The following is a 23,535-nucleotide window of genomic DNA, read 5'->3' as shown; positions in this document are numbered from 1 at the left end:
ACAAGTTTTGCAGTTCGCTGCTTTGGAAAGTTCAAGCTTGGTGAACTCTGACCTGCGAAATCGCATCACATGATTGCATGAGACCAACTGAAGATCAAAACATGACCTCTCTGTACAGAAATTTAAAATATGAGCTAATCGCTGGCTTTTTTAATGTCAAATTATATTGTTTAATCCCGCCCCTTTTTTGAAGCACCGTACAACAGAATTTCGCACGCACACACTCTAAAGCTGCGGTCACACTTGACTTTTCCTCCCATAGACTTCCATTCATACGCACGCGAATGCGTCAGACTGGAAACGCAGGGTCATGCGTCAAGTTTCGCATGTTGTTGCGGTGCAAAGTTCAAGCTTGGTGAACTCTGACCTGTAAAATCGCATCACTTGACTGCGTGAGACCAATCGAGGATCAAAACACGACCTCTCTGGACAGAAATTTAAAACATGGAGCAATCGTTCGCTTTTTAAAGGTCTAATCATCTTGTTTAACCCCGCCCCTTTTCGCAGCGCTGTACGACAGAATTTCGCACACACAAAGTCCAGTGTGACCGTAGCTTAATATGACTGTGACGTTACCTGTAGGTTTCCAACAAGCCTAAAGGACTCAATTAGTTTGATTAGGTGTGTTAAATTAGGGTTGGAGATAAACTGTGCAGAGCTATGGCCCTCCAGGAACTCCAGGCACCTGTGGTCTACCCCTACCCTAACCCTAAACCCAGCTGTCACAGTTCTGTAAAAACAGATCTGGATCTGGAGTCTTTTCTATTAGTATAGCTGATTAACCATGTGGATGGATGATAACAACCTAACGCAGAAGGCCCCTGCTTGCCCATATCTATCAGCTGATAACCACTGATAACGCCCATTCAATCGAGTAATAACATTCAAAGCGGGTGCAAAAACAGATGATTAATCGCAATCCAAATTCGTAATTGTGAAAGTCACAAAATGAACCTCGATTTTTAATTCACAAACACAAAAACTTTACATTTCTGTTTTATTAAGAAATTCAAATAATGCATGTCATTTCCATGCTCTGTGATATCAACATAAACATTTCATCCTATTTAGTACTAGTTTTAGCAAAAAAAACAACAACAACAACATAAATGAACAGCTCACATTTCAACCACACAAAAACATCAATTAAAAAGTCACGTCACACTACATTTACCTCAGGCCAGACACATAATTCTAAAAAAGCATTCAGATAAACATTTGCACTATATTTTGCTTATATTTTCAGTATATTTTATTTAACCTGTGAGCAATGCCTTAATTTTTAAATGCATGTGTTTAAATAGATGTTAAGAAAGCAATTAAAGAAACTTGCTCTGTAAATGATTATATTTCAACAGTGTATTAAATTTAGATGTTAACGAAAAGAAGTGCAATTTACATGTCTGCATTCTTAGCATTTTAATAGCAATTAAATTGGAATAGTTTGTCTATTATTATTTTTTGGTATGTACCAAACCGTCATTACTGTGTACTGATGCATCCTCTATATAATTCTATGTACCTTACCAAACATAACCCTGAATGACGTTCTTCAGGGAAGGATCTTGTGTAATAAAATCAAGCACCATGCCATTATTTTGTTTTTGAGGCATGTAATTTAGACGGCAAGCAGAAAAGCACAGACTGTAGCCTCAGGACTAAACAGGCTGTGCAGAGAGGAAGTCCAAGCTCTCGATGGTACTCGGCTCTCTAAACATCTCTTTGTTTCTGCTCCCGATTCCTATATCTTGTCTTCCAGCTCTAATTATATGTTACCCTTAGTCTCACTTTCCAAAACCATTCAACCATATTTCCAAGAAATCTGACTAATGATGGCCAGCAATGCTGTAATCCCTAACAAACACCTATGAGCACCTTTGTTTGTGCTTTCATTTAAGACTAGCGTGGGTTTATTTTAGTAAACAAAAACTTAAACTAAGACTAAAATTATTGGTCAAAAACATTTTTGTTAACTGAAATAAAATATGAAAGACTAAACAAAACAAGTCACTAAAAAAACTAACTGAAATAAAATACAAATTAGCAAAAAATAAATAAGCAATTTTACAATTTGAAAGCACTCATGGAGAATCTGACCTCTGGCTGTTTGGAAAAATACCTGTAGATGGAGCTTCTACAGCCAAACTCATCAGTCAAGTGCATGATTATGGACAAAAATTGTTAACTACATATACAGTATGTCTTCAATATGATCTTTAATACAAAGACATTTATCATTTTTACTTCTAATCGCAGCCTTTGTTTTTGGATTTAGTGTTTAGTTTTATTTTTATTACTAAGAGGTTTAGACAAGAGCTGTGAAAACACTAACAGGGTTCCCACACTTCTTTAAGGTATTTGAATTTCAGACCTGAATTCAAGGCCTGGAAAGTACTTGAAAACAAACATAGATTCGTTAAAAAGTGCTTGAATAAAACGTTTCTAATGAAATTGGTTTACTATGTTATTTCAACAATTTCTCACTACTGGGCTGCAGCTGGAAGGGGATCCACTGCATAAAACATATGCTGGAATAGTTGGTGGTTCATTCCGCTTTGGCAACCTCTGATAAATAAGAGACTGAGCCGAAGGAAAATTAATAATTGAATCTAATTTCAACACCTAAACTGTGCTTCTAATAAAAGCAGAATGAAACAATCTTAATTTGAAAATCATCCATCTAAGTCGAGTTCGATGACAAATAATACACATTCAATATTATGTAAATATTACTAATATTGAATTCAACAAATTTTACATGAAATGTTTTGAAAATGACACCTTCAAAACAACATCATTACTCTGACGTTTTCAGAGTAAATATAAAGTGTAAGTGAAATGTTAAATACAGTAAAGACTGCTACATATGCAGAGGAGGTGCTTGATTTAAAATTAATGGTGCTTTAAAAAGGCCTTGAATCTATTGTCCATGTAAGAGTGGGAACCCTGACTAAACTTTGGTTTGGTCAGCACTCAACATTTTATGTTAACCGATACATATAAATATACAAAAACTGAATAGAAAATGTTTTCATAATAGGGATCCAATGATTAACTTATTTCACTATTAACCGCGGTTTAATTTGTCATGGTTAATTAATCGTAAAAGCTTCTCAACAACGCGTTTCTGTGGAACAAAACTACTGTTGTGGCAACTGTGTGCTAGTTTAAAGCTCCAAGCTTGGACACCATGACTAATAGTCACACACACTGTATTAACTATGGCTGTGGCTATTAACTAAAGGTCGTTCACATATCGCATCTTTTGCATGCACAAGTTCGATATTTTAGTATTTAGTATTTGTTAATTTACATTAAACAAACACAATTTTTAACATTTATTTTTATTTTTATTAACTTTTTAAAATTAGTTTACATGCCAAAAAGTCCAAAGAGAAATGGTCTATTGCTTGTTTATTATTATTATTATTATTATTATTATTATTTCTAGGGACCAAGCACCTATTGAAATTACCTATACAGGCCCTTTTGAAATTGCTTTATTATTATTATTATTATTATTTTCTAAAATAAATCAAATTTTTGAGGGTCTAAACATGCTCAACAACTCACGAAGCTTTGCACACACGCCAGACGTGGTGAAAAAATGTACGTTTGTTAAAGGTTTCAGAAGTGGGTGTGGCAAAATGTCTCGACAGCGCCACCTATGCACTTTTGACGAAGTGGCCCCTTGGCTAAATTTCACGCACATGTACGACAATTGGGACACACATCAAACATGCCAATACAAAATGCCAATACAAAAAAGTCTCAAACCCAACAGGAAGTCAGATATTTTTAACTTCCTCTGGCGAAAAAGTGCAGTTTTTGCCATTTTCAGGCATATTATTATTATTATTATTATTATTATTATTATTATTATTATTATGTGCTGTATTAATTGGTTACTAAGCAGAAATTAGTTACACTTTAAAATATAAGGAGTTTTCATGTGATTTTCTAAACTACTAGTGTTTTGGAAATTAATGAATGCATAATAAACGTGATAACTGAGATAATCGTACAACCAAAATCTATAGTTGTTGCATCCCTAGTTAAACTAACAAAACAGTTAACAAAACTAATTAAAGCTAAACTAAAATTTAGAAAATGCAAACCTATGATAACCCTAATGTGGGTGTTAATACACAAAAACACTCAGCTTAAACTGGTTTGAGCTTGTACTACAATTGGAGAATGGCAGGAACCCAATGCCACTGATCCGTAACCCCAAAGGATTCAAATCCTGGTCTCACGAGGAGCCCAACTGGCCTGCCGTGTTCCTGAGTCTGTCAGATTGTGGCCCTCAGACCGTTAATAATGGCCAGCAGAGGGGCCGAGGTGTCAGAGGTGGAAAGGGCCACTCCAGAGCCGCTGGGACGACGACGGATTTACTATCTGGCCTCAGGGAAGGGAAAAGGTCATGAGGGTGCGTGGACACAGAAGCCATACATATGAGGGTATAAATGTGCACAAGTTGAACGCTCTGCGGGTATCGACATGCTCATTAGCTCTACACATGTCAGTGACAGGAAGAGATCAGTTACAAACTTGCCCATGAGAAATGGGTTTACTTTTGTTTCTGATGATAGTATGTTTGCAGACTTTCTTTGCTTTGCTTTAGTGATAGTGACTCTTTTAAGACAATGTTAAGTAGGGCTGCACGATATTGGAAAAATCGGACATTGCTATATTTGTTTTTGCCACGATATTTATTGCGATATGAATAAAAGTTCACCAGATGACTTGATTAGCTATATTTATAAAGATTTCTTTGATTTAGATAAACTGCGATGATCATTATAATAAATTTCAAGCAAATATAAATAAATAAACAATGCTTTATAAAAGTATTCAAGTAGAGAAATTGAACAATCAAATGTAAACTAACATGGTCATCATTGTATAGACTGATTTCCTGCGCCCGCCATCTTAAAAGCGAAATCGAGGCTGTGGTGGGAAGAAAAGTTTCGCCTGAAGTCACACAGTAATGTTGTGTGCCTGGCTGTATATCATATCAGCAAAGAGAAAGTGACACAAATTGATAATTTCACCACCTTCCGAGTGATCCGAAGGTCCATTCTGAATGAATGGTGAAAATAAAAAGGGATATCAGACCTCATTTTCAGCTAAGTTAAGGGAAATGGCACTAGTTAGCAAACATTTAGATGCAAACACACATTTAGATGCAATTTATCAAACTCAAGTTAATGACCTGATTCTTTCACTATATTAGACTTGTCACGATACTTTATCAAATTTAAGCACTGTTGAAGGCGTTCTTAAACAGCTGATTTGCCATTGTATTCACCAGTGCTCAACAGAAATGACTATGATTGGCCGTCAGTAATCAGTTCATTGTACTTTACCAATGTTTACCGAGTGCAAACACAGACGAGCAATCGACTGATCTTCGAGGCTTTAAAACACTTCAATGTCCCTGTACTTGTGTTTGCACTCGGTGAAGATCGGTGAACTGATGACCTTCACGGCCAATCACAGTCGTTTCTGTTGAGCACTAGTGAATACTATGGCAAATCAGCACTGGAAATGGATGTTTTTAAAATTTCAGTACTGGGACAACACTTTTACAAAAAACACGAGGGTGTGTTACAGAGGACTGCATTGTTTTATTGCTCAGCGGCTTACATAGGCTGAAGCACGGAAGCGTCCCCACTGTGTTTACCTGGTGCTATGAACTGAAGCCTAGGAGGATACTTAAGTGTATTACTCTTAAAGTGACTGATTTAGTTTGATGCCTAATATGCTTTTCATTGTTTAAAATAAACTTAATGATATTAAAGCGATGTTTACAGCATATCTGCATTTTGAAATCGTAGCAACAGCTTGATGTTTGTAGTCCACAGCATGTTGTTGCAATGTTTACAGTGCTGATCCTGTACTCTGGGTTCCTTCCCATCGCAGCCTCCCTTTCACTTTTTAAAAGGGCGGCTGCGTGAAATAAGCATATAAATAATAATGTTTTTTGATAATATCTTTATCTTTTAATCTTTAATAAATTATCGAATCCTGCGATGTGACTGTTGCAGATACACACATTGTGATATCGATGCTCAAATGATATATTGTTCAGCCCTACTGTAAAGTTCTATTCCAAAACAGAGTGAGCTGTCAAGCTAGACAGTGTTTTAGGTAGTCTTAACTAGACAGAACGTGACAGGATTCCACAGACAAGCAATTTGGCAGTCTGCACCAAACACGACACGACAGAAACATTTAAATACCAGCGATTCATTTAAATAAGCCACTGCACTCCTGATGATTTAGTAAGAGTTATAATCTAATTAATACATAATTTAACCTATTTAACATTACTAAAAGTACTGAGGGATTGTGTTGTTGGTTGCACTGAGTCACGGACTTTCATTTTCAAAACGTTTGCTAATTATTTAGTTTTCTAGACTTGAGGTGAACTATCTACTGCTGCTTTCAGTAGTACGGCAATTAATGTCACGTAAATTGGTGTTCAAACTCACATTGGTAGCATTTAACACTGAATATAGCCCATCATTTGTACCTGAGGTGATTATTGTCATAGCCGGCAGCTAGCTCTCTGCAACTCTCACATGGTCGCCCACTGAAGCTAAGTGGCTGCGCCTGGTCAGTCCCTGGATGGGAGACCACATCTGCTGCCGGAAATGGTGTTAGTGAGGCCAGCAGGGGGCGCCCAACCTGCGGTCTGTGTGGGTCCTCATGCCCCAGTATAGTGATGGGGACTCTATACTGTTCAGTGAGCACCGTCTTTCATTTGAGACATTAAACCAAGGTCCTGACTGTCTGTGGTCCCAGGATGTCCTTCGAAATAAGTAGGGGTTTCACCCTGGCATCCTGGCCAAATTTGCCCACTGGCCTCTGTCTATCATGGCCTCCTAACCATCTTCATATCATAATTGGCTTCATCACTCTGTCTCCTCTCCACCAATCAGCTGGTGTGTGGTGTGCGGTCTGGCGCAATATGGCTGCTGTCGTGTCATCCAGGTGGATGCTTCACACTGGTGGTGGATGAGGAGATTCCTCTCTCTATGTGTTAAGCGCTTTGAGTGCCCAATAAAAGCGCTGTGTAAATGTAAGGAATTATTATTATTAAAGCAGTTTATGGTGTTGTTTTGATATGACGTCATAGAAATAAAAACTGTATCTAAAATAGACATTTTGTGCATTGCGGTCACAGATGGTTAGGATAAAAACTTGTTTTAACATGAAAAATATACCTTTTATCGCATGCAGTCGTGTGTAGTTAGGATACGGTGTAATGAGAAATCATGATATTATAATTATAATATATATTTAAATGACAAAACAACAAAACAAAACAACAGTAAAAAAAAGATCACTGACAGAAGCTGATAGATGTGGTATGTGTTGGAGTCATTATTTATTAGATTTTTTTTCGTTTTTACTATTGTTATTACCTTGATATTACATTATTATTTTACAATTTACTTTTGATTTGCATCACAGAAATTTACTTTACATTTTTTGTAACTATATAGTTTTAACTTTTATAATTTATATTATTATTATTATTATTAATATTATTATTATTATTATAACTTTTTATTATTATGCTTTTCTATGACTATGAATGCTAAATGCCAATACTACCAATATTATTCTGCTTGTCATTACTGTTTAAATACAATCCTGTTATTTCAATTTCTGTTCTATTGGTGTTTATGTGTTCTCTATTTACCGTAAGTTGTATGTTGTTTTGCACTTCTAATAAAAAAAAAGAATTAAAATAAATAAAATGAAAAATATTTTAAATTGTAATTGAATTTCACACTATTAATGTTCTTACTTGTTTCAAAGCATAGAAAAAAAATCATACAGGCACTGCAACCTTTGAACAATAGCGTAAGTGAAAACACTGATGACCATGGTCATGTCTGTAAGGATGCTGTCTATGTAGGCAAAACACAGTGTGCTATGTTTTTAAAAAGAGCCCTCATGTTATGGATATCAGTAACACCAGCAGAGTCAGAGGCAAACAGGTGTTTAGCAGGGGAGCGTGACTAACATGAACGAGCTGGTCCTGCGTGTCGTACTCTTTGGCACATCCTTCCCAGTGGCAGTTGGTTTCATACACGGCCTCGGGCTCCTGCTTGCATTCATCTTTATCAAGCTCCTCTCGTAACTCCAAGTGATCCTGTAGAGGTAAAGGCACTGGTCAACTTTATGTGCATATCTTACATTCTTTACTGGAGAAGACAAACAACGTGTACAGGGTGGAAAAAGTTTGAATAAAACATATTTGGCTCTTGATATAAATATTAGATCATATAGCGCAGAAAAATTACCATAAATGACCTTGAGTTCTTCTGATTCTGAATGTAGGTAAATTTAGTACACGTCAACTTGCTCGACTACAAATCAGTCTAATAATAATCTACAACGTGAAAATGCTGAGTTCCACGCAATCGGGAAACCATGAAGGAATTAAGTTAACTTATTAGTTTTAACAAGTGGAAGTGGATTGAACATAGAATAATTTTTAAAACGTAAACATAGAATAATTTAGTTAAGAATTGTGTTGTTTCAGCTCATTTTAAATTAGTAGTTAACAGCAAATGTCATTTTTTGAGTGTATTACTTTTTTTACTTGATCAGAGCCTTTTGTCACGTTAGAGCATCAGATATGTTAACATGCACACACCCACATATTTGTTTTTGTCAATTGTGGGGACATAACATAGGTTTCCATTGTTTTTATATTGTACTGACTGTATTTTCTATTGTCCTAACCCCACCCTCACAGGAAACAGTGTATAGTTTTACTTTCAGAAAAAAACTAATTCTGTGTATGATTTATAAGCTTTTTGAGAAATGAGGTAATCAGCAATGTCCCCACATTTCACCACCTTTTTGTAATACCTGTCATAACATCACACAGATTTGTGTCCTGATGTCACAAAAACACATAGACACACAAACACAGAAATCATAGGCATGATTCAGATATGTTTACTTAATACAACATTTTTTAAATACAAAATGTTTGTACAGATGTTTTGTATTATCACTATTCATTCTTTTTTATTGATCAAATACTGATTGAGTTACTGTGTTTCCATTTATACTACATTTTGTTGTTTGATTTTAACTTTAATGCAAAACCTGATACTCATCTGATAAAACAAAACAAAAATGTGTAATTTTATTTCACAAATATACATTTAAATGCAAAACCTTTTAAAATTAAACTAAAAAAGTGCAAGTTGTTCCAAGTTATGTCATTTTAAGTCAAGATGGCACAGTTCTCACAAAATAAATAAATAAATGAATACATAAATGAATAAATAAATAAATGAATGAATAAATTAATAAATAAATGAATAAATAAACAATTTAATAAATAAATGAATGAATAAATAAGCAACTTAATAAATGAATAAATGAATGAATGAATTAATAAATAAATAAATAAATAAACAAATGAATAAATAAATAAATAAATAAATAAACAAACAAATGAATAAATAAATAAATGAATGAATAAACAAATGAAAAAATAAATAAATGAATGAATGAATAAATGAATAAATACATGAATAATTTATGGATTTTGAAGTCCTGAAATGAAGCATTTATTGTGAAAATAATAATTATTTAAATAAATAATAATTTGTAAAAAATATTTTAGATATTTCTTAGCAAAATATTGTAAATATTGTGTAAACACAAGCAAACTCTACTTTTATCCATACCCTTTTTTTTTCAACAAACTAAAACAAACAAACAAAAAAAAAACTTTTCAAAATCTACGCACAACTACCTGTCCAGATCAGTGTCCTCAGCAGCAAATGCATGGAGCACATTTAAACAAATGTTATTCTGAGGAAAACAATTAAACCATTATGGTAAATATAAAAATTTACTTTTTAAATAAAAAGTTTTAAGTTTTATTGAGATGAATTGTTGGTGATAGAACGGGTCTGGGCCAGATTGGGTAGTAATACAAGGAAAATTAAGACCTGTTTAAAAAAGATTTAAGACCTACAGCACAAATTTTCAGTAAATTTAAGGCCAGAAATTTTGATTTTGAGATTTAGGACATTTTAAGACTTTTTTTTTTATAAGACCCTGAGGATACCCTGATCATAATAAAATATTAAAATACTACTGAAGGGACAAATCCATGTTACACTTAGCTCCTTTTCAGACAGAAGTGACCAAAGCTTAAAAACTTTACTTTTTTCCAATGTATTTTAAGTTGGAACTTAAAGTTTAACTTAAAATACATTGGAAAAAAGTAAATTTTTTAAGCTTTGGTCACTTCTGTCTGAAAAGGAGCTAAGTATAACATGGATTTGTCCCTTCAGTAGTACTAATGTATCAAACAGAGCTCTTCTATAAAATGTACAAAAATGGAAAGAGTCTTGATGAAATTGGAACACAAGTGATAAAAGGAGAGCATCTCAATGCATTTTAATACTAAATGGAAATGATAATGCATCTCAGCTGACCACTTGTGGATCCTTATAAATGCATGGTAATACAATGTGGAAAAACAGAATCATAAATTATTCTTAGGCGAAGCATGGGACACAAATAACCATTTAATCTCACTGTGGTCTATAAAAAATAGCAGTCAAATATTAAAGATATCATTGGTGTTTCATATTTCTTGTGAGTTATTGAGAGCTTTTGTTGGTGGTCAGCTCCACATCCAACATAATACAAGCCCTGGTTTCTCTGAAGGTCTGGGAATGTGAAGAATGCCTTTGATTTTTAATGAACTTTAAACTTAAACGCTTCAAAACCTCTCTAATGTGGCGAGAGAACGCAATGCTTCATGGCCACCTCCTACATGCTAATGTGTGTGATATTCAGTCAAACGTCAAGGCTGTGTTAATGTTGTTGAACTAAATACTAAAGCAACAACTGATAATGGCTCCTTTGAAACTTGTCTGAAATTTGGCTTGTTTCATTCCGAGTGTTGAAATCTCAGAATATCCGAAGGGTTTCTTAAAAGGTCCATGCTGACTATGCATGTTTATATCTGTGCTGCTATTGTGTGTTCATCAATTTCCATCTGGCCTGATCGCACTGAGCACCTCTAGTCATTGATCTTAGCACACATACACTGTCTCAATACTGGAGAGGAGCCGAGGATTTGTCAAAAAAGAGAAAGAAAAGGAAAAAAGAGAGACTGTAAGGAAACAAGAGTTGGACTTGTAGTAAAAAAAAATAAGGTGTTCTGGGGTTTTAGGAAGTTTTGATAGATGTCCACCTTTTCTATTCTGTAGAATTGTAAAGTAAATTCTATAGTAAATTATAGTAAAGTTAAAAATATTGTTAAAAATTTGTCATTCATTCATTCAACTTAATAAATACTTCAATAAAATAAAAATTAAAACTCTAACCACACATAACACATAGTATACATCTCAAGTAGTAAAACAACTGCACGTGTAAGGCTTACATTTATACTGTCCAACAGATATCAGAGCAGGTGACAAAGGCCAAGGAGAAAAGGAAGGTTTTAAGATGTGAATTGAACAGACAGCGAAGGGGTTTGCCTGATCAAAGGAGGTAGGGTATTCCATAACTTGGGGGCAGCCACCGCAAAAGTCACCTCTATGCTTACGTCTGGTTTTTGAGACTCTAAGAAGCAGCTGATCTGCTGATCTAAGAGCACGCGAATGCCATGTCACCCTGGACCAGAAATACAGTCATATGCTACAGAGGCATAAACCAAAATTAATAATATATTTGATTAATAATAATAGAATTAATCAAATTAATATTTGATTAATAATAATAGATAAAAAAAATGGATTAATATATTTTGATTATGGGCAACACGGTGGGGCAGTGGGTACCGCTGTTGCCTCACAGCAAGAATGTTGCTGGATCGAGCCCCGGCTGGGTCAGTTGGCATTTCTGTGTGGAGTTTGCATGTTCTCCCTGTGTTTGCGTGGGTGTCTCTGGGTGCCCCGATTTCCCCCACAGTCAAAAGACCTGTGCTGTAGGTGAATTGGGTAAGCTAAATTGTCCGTAGTGTATGTGTGTAGGTCCTGGTCCTCCTGATTGGTGATTAAGCGTTGGGCTAACAACTCGCCTCATAAAAACTAGATGTTACAAAGCATCAATATGGTGTGGCTAAATATCAACTTCGATATAAATGGGCCTGGGAGTGAGCATATATTTTGATTGTATTTTGATAATTTAAGTTAACGTGATAAAATTTCAAAATTTAAATATAAAACAATTAAACTGTCCCAAAAAATATCAACTTGCAAACTAGCAAAAGCCATGTTGTATTGGTCAAACTTATTATTTTTCTTTCATCTAAAATCATTCAAATTTTAAGTAAAGATCATGAAGATTTAAAGATTTCCTAACATAAACATATCAAACTTTTATATCAATCAATTTATTAATAGTAATGTACATTGCAGAAAACAGTTTTGATTAATTTAAATGTAGTTTTCTCTTTTATTAGATTTATTTGAACCCTAAGATTACAGATTTTCAAATAGTTGTATCTTGGACAAATATCTATTACAATTTCAGATAATGCACACATCTCAATTTCCAAAAACTGACACTTATGACTAATTGTGTGGTGCAGGGTCACGTATAAAAAATACGCAAAATATAAATTATTTAATATATTATATGACTCTGTATGTCCCCCCCAACCCCCATCCCCCCACCCCCCCACCCCTAAAAAAGCATCAGTTTCAGAAATGATTTTAATTTAAAGGCTTTAGTTCTACACTTTTTTTTACGATTTATTTTTGGCCTTTTTGCCTTTATTAAGCGGATAGGACAGTTTTACAGACAGAAAGCGAAGTGGGAGAGAGAGAGGTGGTAGGGACAGGAAATGTCCACGAGCCAGGATTCGAACTCGGGACGCCCTGAATATGTCAACGCGCTAACCACTAGGCTTTTGCACTGATAGTTCTACACTTTTAAACATAAAAAATTCCAGAAGAGAATATTTTCTCTCATGACACAGAAGAACCAATTTTGCTTCTGATATTAATTGTAAATGAACTTTTTTTTTAAATACTAATATTATAATAATCCTTTTGTGCAGCTGGAATGGCTTCTGCTGCATAAAACATATGCCGAAATAGCTGGTGGTTCATCTCACTGTGGCAACCCTTGATAAATAAGGGACTAAGCTGAAGGAAAATAAATGAATGAATTGCTTTTTTTTCAGTGTAAGGTGGTCCTTTTTTTTTTTTTTTGAAGTTTTGATATGCCCATCTTATAGTAAATTCTACTATATATTCTTAGCAAACTATGGTAAAGTATACAAGCATTATAAATATCTGAAATATGTGACCCTGGACCCTGTTGCAGAAGTATAACCCCACCCCCAGAATAAAGTACATAAATAAATAAATAAATAAATAAATAAATAAATAAATAAATAAATAAATAAATAAATAAATAAATAAATAAATAATTCACTGTAAAAATGCTTCAGGTTGTCCAAACACAATTTGATCAAATTCATTTAATTTTTTTTTAAATTAAGTGGACTGAATATAAAACAATTTATATTCCCCCACCCCCAAAAAATAGAATTATGTTGCTTCAACTCATTTTAAATAAGTAGTTTGAAAAAGCAACGGAAGTAATTTGAATGAATGAATGAATGATGCTTTTGATCCCATTTTGAACTTAACACTTTAATATGACCTGAACACAAACCTGAGATCCAGGAGAGATGGGATGAGGCCCTTCTGCTTCAGTCTTCACCTTGGACCGCTTAAAAATCATGGGATTGACGGTGCTGCTCACGGCTGGGTCTCCCCCAGCATTCTGCAGGAGAACAAGACAACAGTCAACCGGAGGAACCATGTCCACGGGTGCCTGATTTCACGCCTCCAAAAGATACCACACTCCAGATGCCTTTGCTTTCACAAAGCAACTCGCCGCAGAGACTAAACAGTTTAGACTGCGCTATGAGCATCTGTCAGATGGAAATATGAAAAGGAAGAAATGATTACGCCCAGAGAGCGGCTTCAGACTTTGATCCTCAGATGGATTCATAATTCAACAGACAGTCTCGCCGAACACACAAGACTCTCTGTTGAAGCCTTTCCTCTCGACAGCTACAGTATGGCAGAGGCCCATGTTGTCTATAACTCAATAAACCTGACGCGGTTTGCTCAGAAGCGAGGGGGAAATGTGTTTCTCATAACTATAGTGTGTGTATGTGTTTTGGAGATGGGCAATGAAAACTGATTTGGTGAGTGTGTGGATGGAGGAAGTTTATATTCTGGATGGCCACAGTGTTTATATGGGAGAGACAGCGGCTCTTGGAATCCAGGCTGATGAGTATTATAGTACAAGGCTGAGTTGTGGAAAAATGGGGATGAATGAAAAGATCTGCATAGAATTTTTGGGTTTGTTTGTGTCGGTTACTTTTGGTGAACCACTATAACCATGTCATAAACCTCTAGCATTTTTAAAGTATTCACGTTATGTTTCAACTAAAAATGGAAACGATTTTATGCATTTTAGCCATCCATTTTATACTGCATTTTGGGGCCAGAAAAAAACAAATCTTTAAAAATGACTTTTAAATGCAAGTTTTTTTAAAATGTATTTTTAATGTCCTTTTGTAAAATATAAAACATGATTTTGTAAACACTGATGATGTGATGTTGTCACAATCATATTACTTGTTCTGTAATACTGTCACTTGTAGCATTTGATAATTGATAATGACTGTCTGTCTGTCTATTTGTCCGTCCGTCTTTCTATCTACATTATGTATCTATCTATGTATCTATCTATCCATCCATCCATCTTTGCAAATAGCTATCTATCTTTGCATCTATCTATCTTTGCATCTATCTATCTTTGCATCTATCTATCTATCTATCTATCTATCTATCTATCTATCTATCTATCTATCTATCTATCTATCTATCTATCTATCTATCTATCTATCTATCTATCTATCTATCTATCTATCTATCTATCTATCTATCTATCTATCTATCTATCTATCTATCTTTGCATCTATCTATCTATCTATCTATCTATCTATCTATCTATCTATCTATCTATCTATCTATCTATCTATCTATCTATCTATCTATCTATCTATCTATCTATCTATCTATCTATCTATCTATCTATCTATCTATCTTTGCATCTATCTTTGCATCTATCTTTGCATCTATCTTTGCATCTATCTTTGCATCTATCTTTGCATCTATCTTTGCATCCATCTATCTTTGCATCTATCTATCTATCTATCTATCTATCTATCTATCTATCTATCTATCTATCTATCTATCTATCTATCTATCTATCTATCTATCTATCTATCTATCTATCTATCTATCTATCTATCTATCTATCTATCTATCTATCTATCTATCTATCTATCTTTGCATCTATCTATCTTTGCATCTATCTATCTTTGCATCTATCTATCTTTGCATCTATCTATCTATCTATCTATCTATCTATCTATCTATCTATCTATCTATCTATCTATCTATCTATCTATCTATCTATCTATCTATCTATCTATCTATCTTTGCATCTATCTATCTATCTATCTATCTATCTATCTATCTATCTATCTATCTATCTATCTATCTATCTATCTATCTATCTATCTATCTATCTATCTATCTATCTATCCATCCATCCATCCATCCATCCATCCATCCATCCATCCATCCATCCATCCATCCATCCATCCATCCATCCATGTGTCCGTCCGTCCGTCCATTCATCCATCTATCCATCCATCTTTGCCACTAGCTATCTATCTTTGCATCCATCCATCCATCCATCCATCCATCTATCTATAAAATTATGAACAGGGAATATCATTAAGAACAACAACAACAAAATAAATAGCAGAATATAACAAATTTCCAGGTTTCTCTGAACCTTTGAACCTCTGGATCTAGATCATGTGTAGAAGTATAAAATAGTGAAACCCTTTCTAAGTTGTTTGTGTAGGCTTGTATTTTACAGTACTGCAAATATAAAATGCTTTTAATTGATTGATTGATTTACCAAATAACTGATTTACCAAAGTCAGACAAGTGTCATATTCAGTCAATCTGTCACTTCTGTAATCCATAACGAACCTTTTTCCTCATAAAAATGTGCAATAAAAATTAAATAAATAAGTTTTGGGTTGTGCACCCCCTTTTTGAAAAATTTTTTATCTACTTCTCAGTGAATATGACTTTTGGTGACAATAACTTTTGGTGCATTTAAAAAAAGAGTTATTAAACCATTATATTCATTAAAATAAAATTGTTTACATTACATCATTAGGAATAGAAACATAATACATTTAAATTCAAATGAGTAATAATAATAATAATAATAATAATATTAATATTAATAATAATAAAATTAACAACAAACAACAAAATTTCAACTAAATTTCATCTCTTTGGCCTCTTTATTAAAATTTGATTTCATAATTTCCCTGCCAAATTAAATTGGGTGTACCATTCTTAAGATATTTTGTTAAATTAGCTCTAGTTTTTGATTTGGTACTGACTAATCTAATGTATATACACAAACATATTATTGTAAAGCATCCTATAGAAAACAGAGATCTGTGAAGTGTACACATTTATGCCAAGGACTGTACAAATCAGTAATGCTGTAATATTCACCTGGCTGGACTCGGTGCTGGTGTCTGCAGTGCTGCTGGTGGTGCTGCTGCTGGTGGTGTTGTTGAGAGCAGCTGCAGCCACGAGTGTCTGCTGTCTGCTGCTGAGGGCAGGTGAAGGCTGCAGCAGAGGAGGAGTGTGTCCAAACGCATTCAGACTTCTCTGCTGTGACAACAGCTGGTGGTACGCAACCGGTGTGATGGGGTGTGGGAACGTGAAGGATGGACTGGAATGGTAAAAAAAGAGAAAAGAGAGTTAGCTTGTTTAAATTATAGGCAACCTGAATACCTTTTTGGGAAATAACCCGATATGGCGTCTAGCCAGTGCTAATATTTTCAATTAAATTAAATTAATCTTTATTTGTATAATGCTTTTAATGTAGATTGTGTCACAGCAGCTTCACATAGAAGATTATAGTGAATTGAAAACAGTGTAGTTCAATTTTCAGAGTTTAGGTTCAGTTCAGTTTAGATTATTTCAGTTCAATGTGTTTTAATATTCACTGCTGAGAGTCCAAACACTGAAGAGTATTCCATTGATGCGCAGCTCTACAAGTCCCGAACTATGAAAGCCAGGGGTAACAGCGGCGAGAAAAAAAAAATTCACCAATGGGCGAAAGTGAAAGAAAAAAAAAAAAGCTCGGGAGAAACCTGGCTCAGTTGGGCACGACCATTTCTCATTTGGCAAAAATATTTTGTTTCTTCGTGTGTAAACAGTATTGTGCAAAAGTCTTAGGCCACCACCAGCTAAGGGAGCCTAAGACTTTTGCACAAATCTATTGAAATAAAAGTTGAAGCATCTTACAGCATTTCTAAGAGTTTTTTCCTTAGATTTAGCATGTTCTATCTTTATTTTTCTCTCCAGGTGAATCTCATACTGTCTATAATATTGCCTATACATACTGTATATCATATTCAGTTCTGGACACTGTGGAGGCCATTTCATGATGTTTTTTTCTCCACATATGATTTCATTACATTAACAGTGTGTCTGGGATCATTATCATGGTGAACAATTAAACAATTACATATGAGGTGCTTTCTAGTAGGATTCACATAAAGACTTAAAACATGTCTGAACTTTTCAGCATTCCCAATCCCATCAAATCCCAGAAATGCAGACCAAACCAAGACAGAAACTCCAGTATTTTTCATTTATTCTTCCATCCTTCTCTTTAATCAGACCCCAACAAATCCAACTAGAACTTTATTTTCTGGTTGTATTTTAATAAAGAGAATGAGAAGAAATATATAATGTCAATATATTGAAGAATGTTTATTACTGTAGATTGTATACAGATGCACTCCTCTAGAGCAGTGTTTCCCAAGCTTGTTCCTAAAGGCACACCAACAGTACATTTTCAACCTCTTCCTATTCAAACACACCAGAATCCACTCATCAGAACATTAGACAAGACTCGTTCAGATAAGGGAGACATCCAAAATATGTACTGTTGGTGTGCCTTGAGGAATGAAGAATCATCCCAATCAATCTTAAATCTTAAATTATTTCCAATTAGAGATATTCAAGTCATCTAGTGAAATTGTATTTATAATATATCTCGCAGAATAACAAAATATCGCAATGTTAGATTGTTCCAACATCATGCAGGCATACTTTTCCATATCAAGCTGATGCCGATATTCACATTTCAATCAATTACCCGCCCTATTTAGCAAATGTTTTTCATATTATTTTGCATTTTATAGCAGATCATAAGGAGAAATCCACATAAATGTAAGAATGGGAATTCCTGTACCTGATGGCCCCGACAGAGAGGTGGCCGTAAGAGCTGCTGGCCGCCGAGCTGGAGCGTGAGTTATTGATGTAGGCCACCAGAGAGTTGGGTGAGGTGCGGATCATGGTCTGCAAGTCGATGCTGGCATCCGAGACTGGAGAGATGGACAACGCTCGCTTCCTGCTCACCCTCGGCGTCAGTCTGGGACTCGGGAAACGAGACACTGTAGACAAAAAGAAAAACATTTCCTTTAGTCTTTCTGATATGTTCAGTCATCTTCATCTCCACTCATGTGTTGGCTCACATACAAATCACTATGAATAATTTATAGACTGCTAATAGCAATGAGTTTGTCTTGCAGCGTGCCAAACAGATGCAACAGATTTAACAGCATTGATCGGAGAAGAAAATAAGGCGGTTGATCAATTAAATAAGGTGGTGATTTAAGTAAGATGCTTTAGGTAGGTCTTCCCATCAATCAATATCTATATCAATATCTTGTTAAAGTCCCAAGAACCAAGCAAGTTATGACCAGTTTTACAAAATTCCAAAAAGGGGAGGTCTCATCTTTGACTATTTATAAATCAATGAAAATAAGCTGGAAATGTTCACGTCGAAGGTTAAACACAACTTCATCCAAATACACACCTCATCATTGTACAGTTAGTGCAACAAAAGAGAACGTGGAAAATTAGACACGTGGACATTGAATCTGTATTTCATTTACTGAGTGAGTGCTGACTCAAAGACTCAAAGTTTTGATTGACAGTTTGCTTTATTTGGTCTGGTTTGCTGTTCTACTGCAATGGTTTAGCACTGCTCTACTATCATGACATCATTCCGGTTGCCTGTCCAGAGGAACACCAGCACCATGTCTAATGATCATGATACAGCTATATATATAAACTCACTGGCCACTTCATTAGATACAAATTTTAAATTAGTCAATAACATGGCAGCAACTCAATGCATTTAGGCATGAAGACATGGTCAAGATGATCTGCTGAAGTTCAAGAAAGGCGATTTAAGCGACTTTTAACATGGCATTAATGTTGGTGCCAGACAGGCTGGTCTGAGAATTTCAGAAACTGCTGATTTACTGGGATTTTCATACACAACCATCCCTAGGGTTTACAGAGAAAGGTCTGAAAAAGAGAAAATATCCAGTGAGCGGCAGTTCTGTGGGCACAAATGCCTTGTTGATGCCAGAGGTCAGAGGAGAATGGCCAGACTGGTCCAGACTGAGGCTACTATTCACACAAGCTCAACAAAATTGGACAATAGAAGATTGGAAAAACGTTGATTTCTGCTGCGAAATTCGCATGGTAGGGTCAGAATTTGGCGTCAACAACATGAAAGCATGGATCCATCCTGCCTTGTATCAACGCTTTAGGCTGGTGGTGGTGGTGTAATGGTGTGGGGAATATTTTCTTGGAACACTTAGGGTCCATTAGTACCAATTGAGCATCATGTCAACGCCACAGCCTACCCGAGTTTTGTTGCTGACAATGTCTATTCCTTTTTGACCAGTGTACCCATCTTCTGATGACTACTTCCAGCAGGATAACGTGCCATGTCAAAGCGTGAATCATCTCAGACTGGTTTCTTGAACATGACAATGAGTTCACTGTACTCAAATGGCCTCCACAGTCACCAGATCTCAATCCAATAGAGCATCTTTGGGACGTGGTGGAACGGGAGATTCGCATCATGGATGTGAAACCAACAAATCTGCAGCAACTGCGTGATGCTATCATGTCAATATGGACCAAAATCTCTGAAGAATATTTCCAGTACCTTGTTGAATCTATGCCAAGAAGGATTAAGGCAGTTCTGAAGGCAAAAGTGGCTCTAACCCAGTACTAGTAACTTGTACCTAATAAAGTGGCCGGTGAGTGTATATTCAAATGACAACATAAAACAAAAAGACACACAATATAAGTATCAAGGTCACCGGCTACATTCTTATTTATACTAATAAGTATTTATGTTTGATCAGATTGTGCTATAAAAAGTTGTGTTAAGGGTTAAATATCAAAGATTGAAAATCTCTTAAGGGGGATTCCAGATACATAGAAATAAAAGAACCACAATTAAATTAAAACATTACAATTTTTCTCAACTACTTTCCCCAGTATGAAGTAATTTTATAGGATTGTAGTCTTAAGTGTCAATACTTCCATATCATACACCTCTTTTACTATATCATGCCATTCACCTACAGATTGAAGATCTTCCTTCTTTGTAATGGCCTTTTTACTCATTGTTAGCAGTGCATTAAGGAGATATGTATCATTTTTTTTTTGCTATTTTTGAAGACTAAACATTCCTAGGTACATAGTTTTAAAGTTACATTCCAGATTCAGTACCATTATTGGGTTTGGCCATTTCAATTGTTGATGGCTATTTATTTAAACAAAGTGTAGCAAATGCAATGATGCAGATAATGACAGTCAGTGAGCTGCAGTTATTACATGTAAGATTTCAATTTCTGGAAAAGTGTATCGGGTACTTTAGGTACTTTACACAGTGGAAAACCCCCAAAAGTGAGCAGTACCATGCAGTGGAAAAGTGCCATATGTGCTCTGGCTGTAGTGAACAGGTGCTGTGCATTAGGCCTGGTGTAAGACGACAGAGAACAGCAGACGGACAAGGAGGTTTTGGCCCGCCAGGAGGGCATCAGAAAAGGTGCTACAACAGGAAACGTGTAATGGCTCCATTAAACTACACACAAACACAAACACCTCACAAAAAACCCTGCGCTGACATTTCAAACCGACGCCTGTCAAACTCTCACAAATCCACCAACTCCAACTAGTTAATTATGGCCCTGCCATTCCTGAAGCGATCGTTTTGATGTGCATTGCAAACAGCAACTATTACAGGTTGTTAAACTGAACGAATGAGACTTTGACATTTGATCCAAAGTTCTGCATGCACAGCCAATGCTTCATTTAAAGGTAAAACCTTTCATTTCCAAACTACTAAAAAGACTGAATTGCTAAAACAATGAATGCATATGGTCAAAATTAATTTTACACTGTGTCTAGATTTATTTAAAGAACCGTTTAATCCACAAAAGGTTATTTATAATCTTTAAAAGCGTCTTTTAATATATCCTCAAATTAAACTTAGTGTAAATATAACTTTACAAGATTATATAACTTTACCAGATTATTTTGGGGTACATAAACTACAATTGTTAAACTGAATGACATTTTAGTGGGTGTCTTTTGTAAATCATTGTTAACGTTAAACAGGACACATTCTCCTGAAAAATATAGCACTTTTATTGCTTTCATGCTTTAAGCCTTTTTTTTTGTCTTTGACCCAAACATATTACAGAAAAAATGCAAACATGATAAAGTTTGCAAGATTTATGATGTTAATCACTGTGGAAACTCATTAAAACACAGTTTGTGAAAAGTGTCCACAAGAGTTTGGCAGGACGCAGCAATAGTTTGCGAGTCTGGGGTCAGACAGACAACCACAGAATGACAAAAATGACAAACTTCATTATTTCTAAAAAATAAAAATACAAGTAAAGCAAAAAATGTCTCTAGATGGAATTAAAAATAAATAAATAAATAAAGGGACTAAAAGAGTGTTTTGCCAGTCATAGTTCTAAAATGAGCTAAATATTTTTTGGTGTCAATGTAATTTTGGCACCAAATTTCAGTAATCTCGCAACTTTCTCCACTTAAGTGGAAGAAAAGATGGAATGGATATTTAAGCTGCTTCATAGAATGGTAACACTTTATAATAACTACACACTAAAAGCATTAGCAAATAGTTAATTCATTATCTGTTAAGCATTAACTCTACATTAAGCAAGCAGTTTATAAATAAATACAGATACAAACGCTGCATTCTTGACTCAAAAGCACATTTATAATGTGCTTAATAATTGTTTTTCATACGTTGTTAGTGATTAATTTAAAGTATTGCATTATTTACAAATTAGTTATTTAAGATTAGCTGGTGCTATTTTAAGATCAATCAGAATGCATAAGTAAATGATTAATAAACTATTCAAATTAACACTTATATATCTTATTATTCAGGCATATACTAATAGTTAATTTGCATGTTAATGAATGCATTATTAACTCAACTTCATCCAGTTTTGTGACCTAATCTAAAGTGAGGACTTTTTATGCTTTATAACTCCCTTATAAATGACAATTAAAGGCTCAGTTAAACTCTGAACAGGAAAAAACAAATAGAAAATAAATGACTTCATTCATTTCTATTCATTTGAAGATAGACAAATGAAATTATACCAAGTGAAACATACATCTTTCCATTATTAACTAAAATAAATTACTGTGCAGTTTAAACATCACTAAATAACTTTGAAATGTTGTATCATAATATACTGTTTAATTATTATATTGTTTTTTTTATCCAATTTTATTGAATTGTATTTATTTCTAATTGTATTTGACACTCCTGTTATACAGAAATGTTTAAACTTTACAGTAATTAAAAAGTTTAAGATAAGATTGCAAACATTTATTGTTCATTTAATACCGAACCTTTAATTGTCATTTATAAGGGATTTATAAAGCATAAATAGCCCTCACTTTAGATTAGGTCACAAAACTGTATGAAGTTGAGTTAATAAAGCGTTTATTAACATACATAGTAACCATTAATATATGCATGAATAATGAAATATATAAATGTTGATTTCAATAGTTTATTAATCGTTTATTATCTCATTCGGAATGATTTTAAAAATCATTTACTCTTAAATACAAAAATGGTTTGTAAATAATGCGATACTGAATTTAGTAACGAAAGATTATTAAGTAATAACATATGAAAATACAATTATTAAGCTCATTATAAATGTGCTTTCAAGTCAAGATTACAGCATTTGTAGCTGCAGTTAAAAACTGCTTACTAACGTCTGTTAATGTGGAGTTAATGCTTAACAGATAATGAATTCACTATTTGCTAATGTCTAATAGATGATTCATAGTGTATAGTTATTATAAAGTGTTAGCCATAAAATTATCAGAATAAATGAAGAATATTTATTTTAAAGACTGAAAAATAAACCAATGGCGTCTGTCAATGAACACATGCCACGTTGATGGGCAGCGTGTGGCAGCACTTACAGACTGAGGAGAACAGCAGGGGGTAGCA

At 34.6% G+C, this 23,535-nt stretch overlaps 1 protein-coding gene across 2 annotated transcripts in view; it reads right to left on the bottom strand.

Moving 5' to 3' along the window:
* gli2a (GLI family zinc finger 2a) overlaps positions 1-23,535 on the bottom strand; it is a 154,565-nt gene that overhangs the window by 9,424 nt on the left and 121,606 nt on the right. For both annotated transcript variants that reach the window (XM_056465650.1, XM_056465651.1), the window contains exons 6-9: positions 18,403-18,604; positions 16,647-16,869; positions 13,693-13,803; positions 8,042-8,170 (exon numbers count right to left, since the gene is read on the bottom strand). In XM_056465650.1, the coding sequence (XP_056321625.1) occupies positions 8,042-8,170; positions 13,693-13,803; positions 16,647-16,869; positions 18,403-18,604 (665 nt within the window). The remainder of the gene's footprint in view (positions 1-8,041; positions 8,171-13,692; positions 13,804-16,646; positions 16,870-18,402; positions 18,605-23,535) is intronic.

This window comes from Danio aesculapii, chromosome 9 (genome assembly GCF_903798145.1).
Source record: "Danio aesculapii chromosome 9, fDanAes4.1, whole genome shotgun sequence".
Classification (NCBI taxonomy): Eukaryota; Metazoa; Chordata; class Actinopteri; order Cypriniformes; family Danionidae; genus Danio; species Danio aesculapii.
The sequence above is the reverse complement of the archived record's forward strand: the minus strand, read 5'-3'. Positions and strand labels throughout refer to the sequence as shown.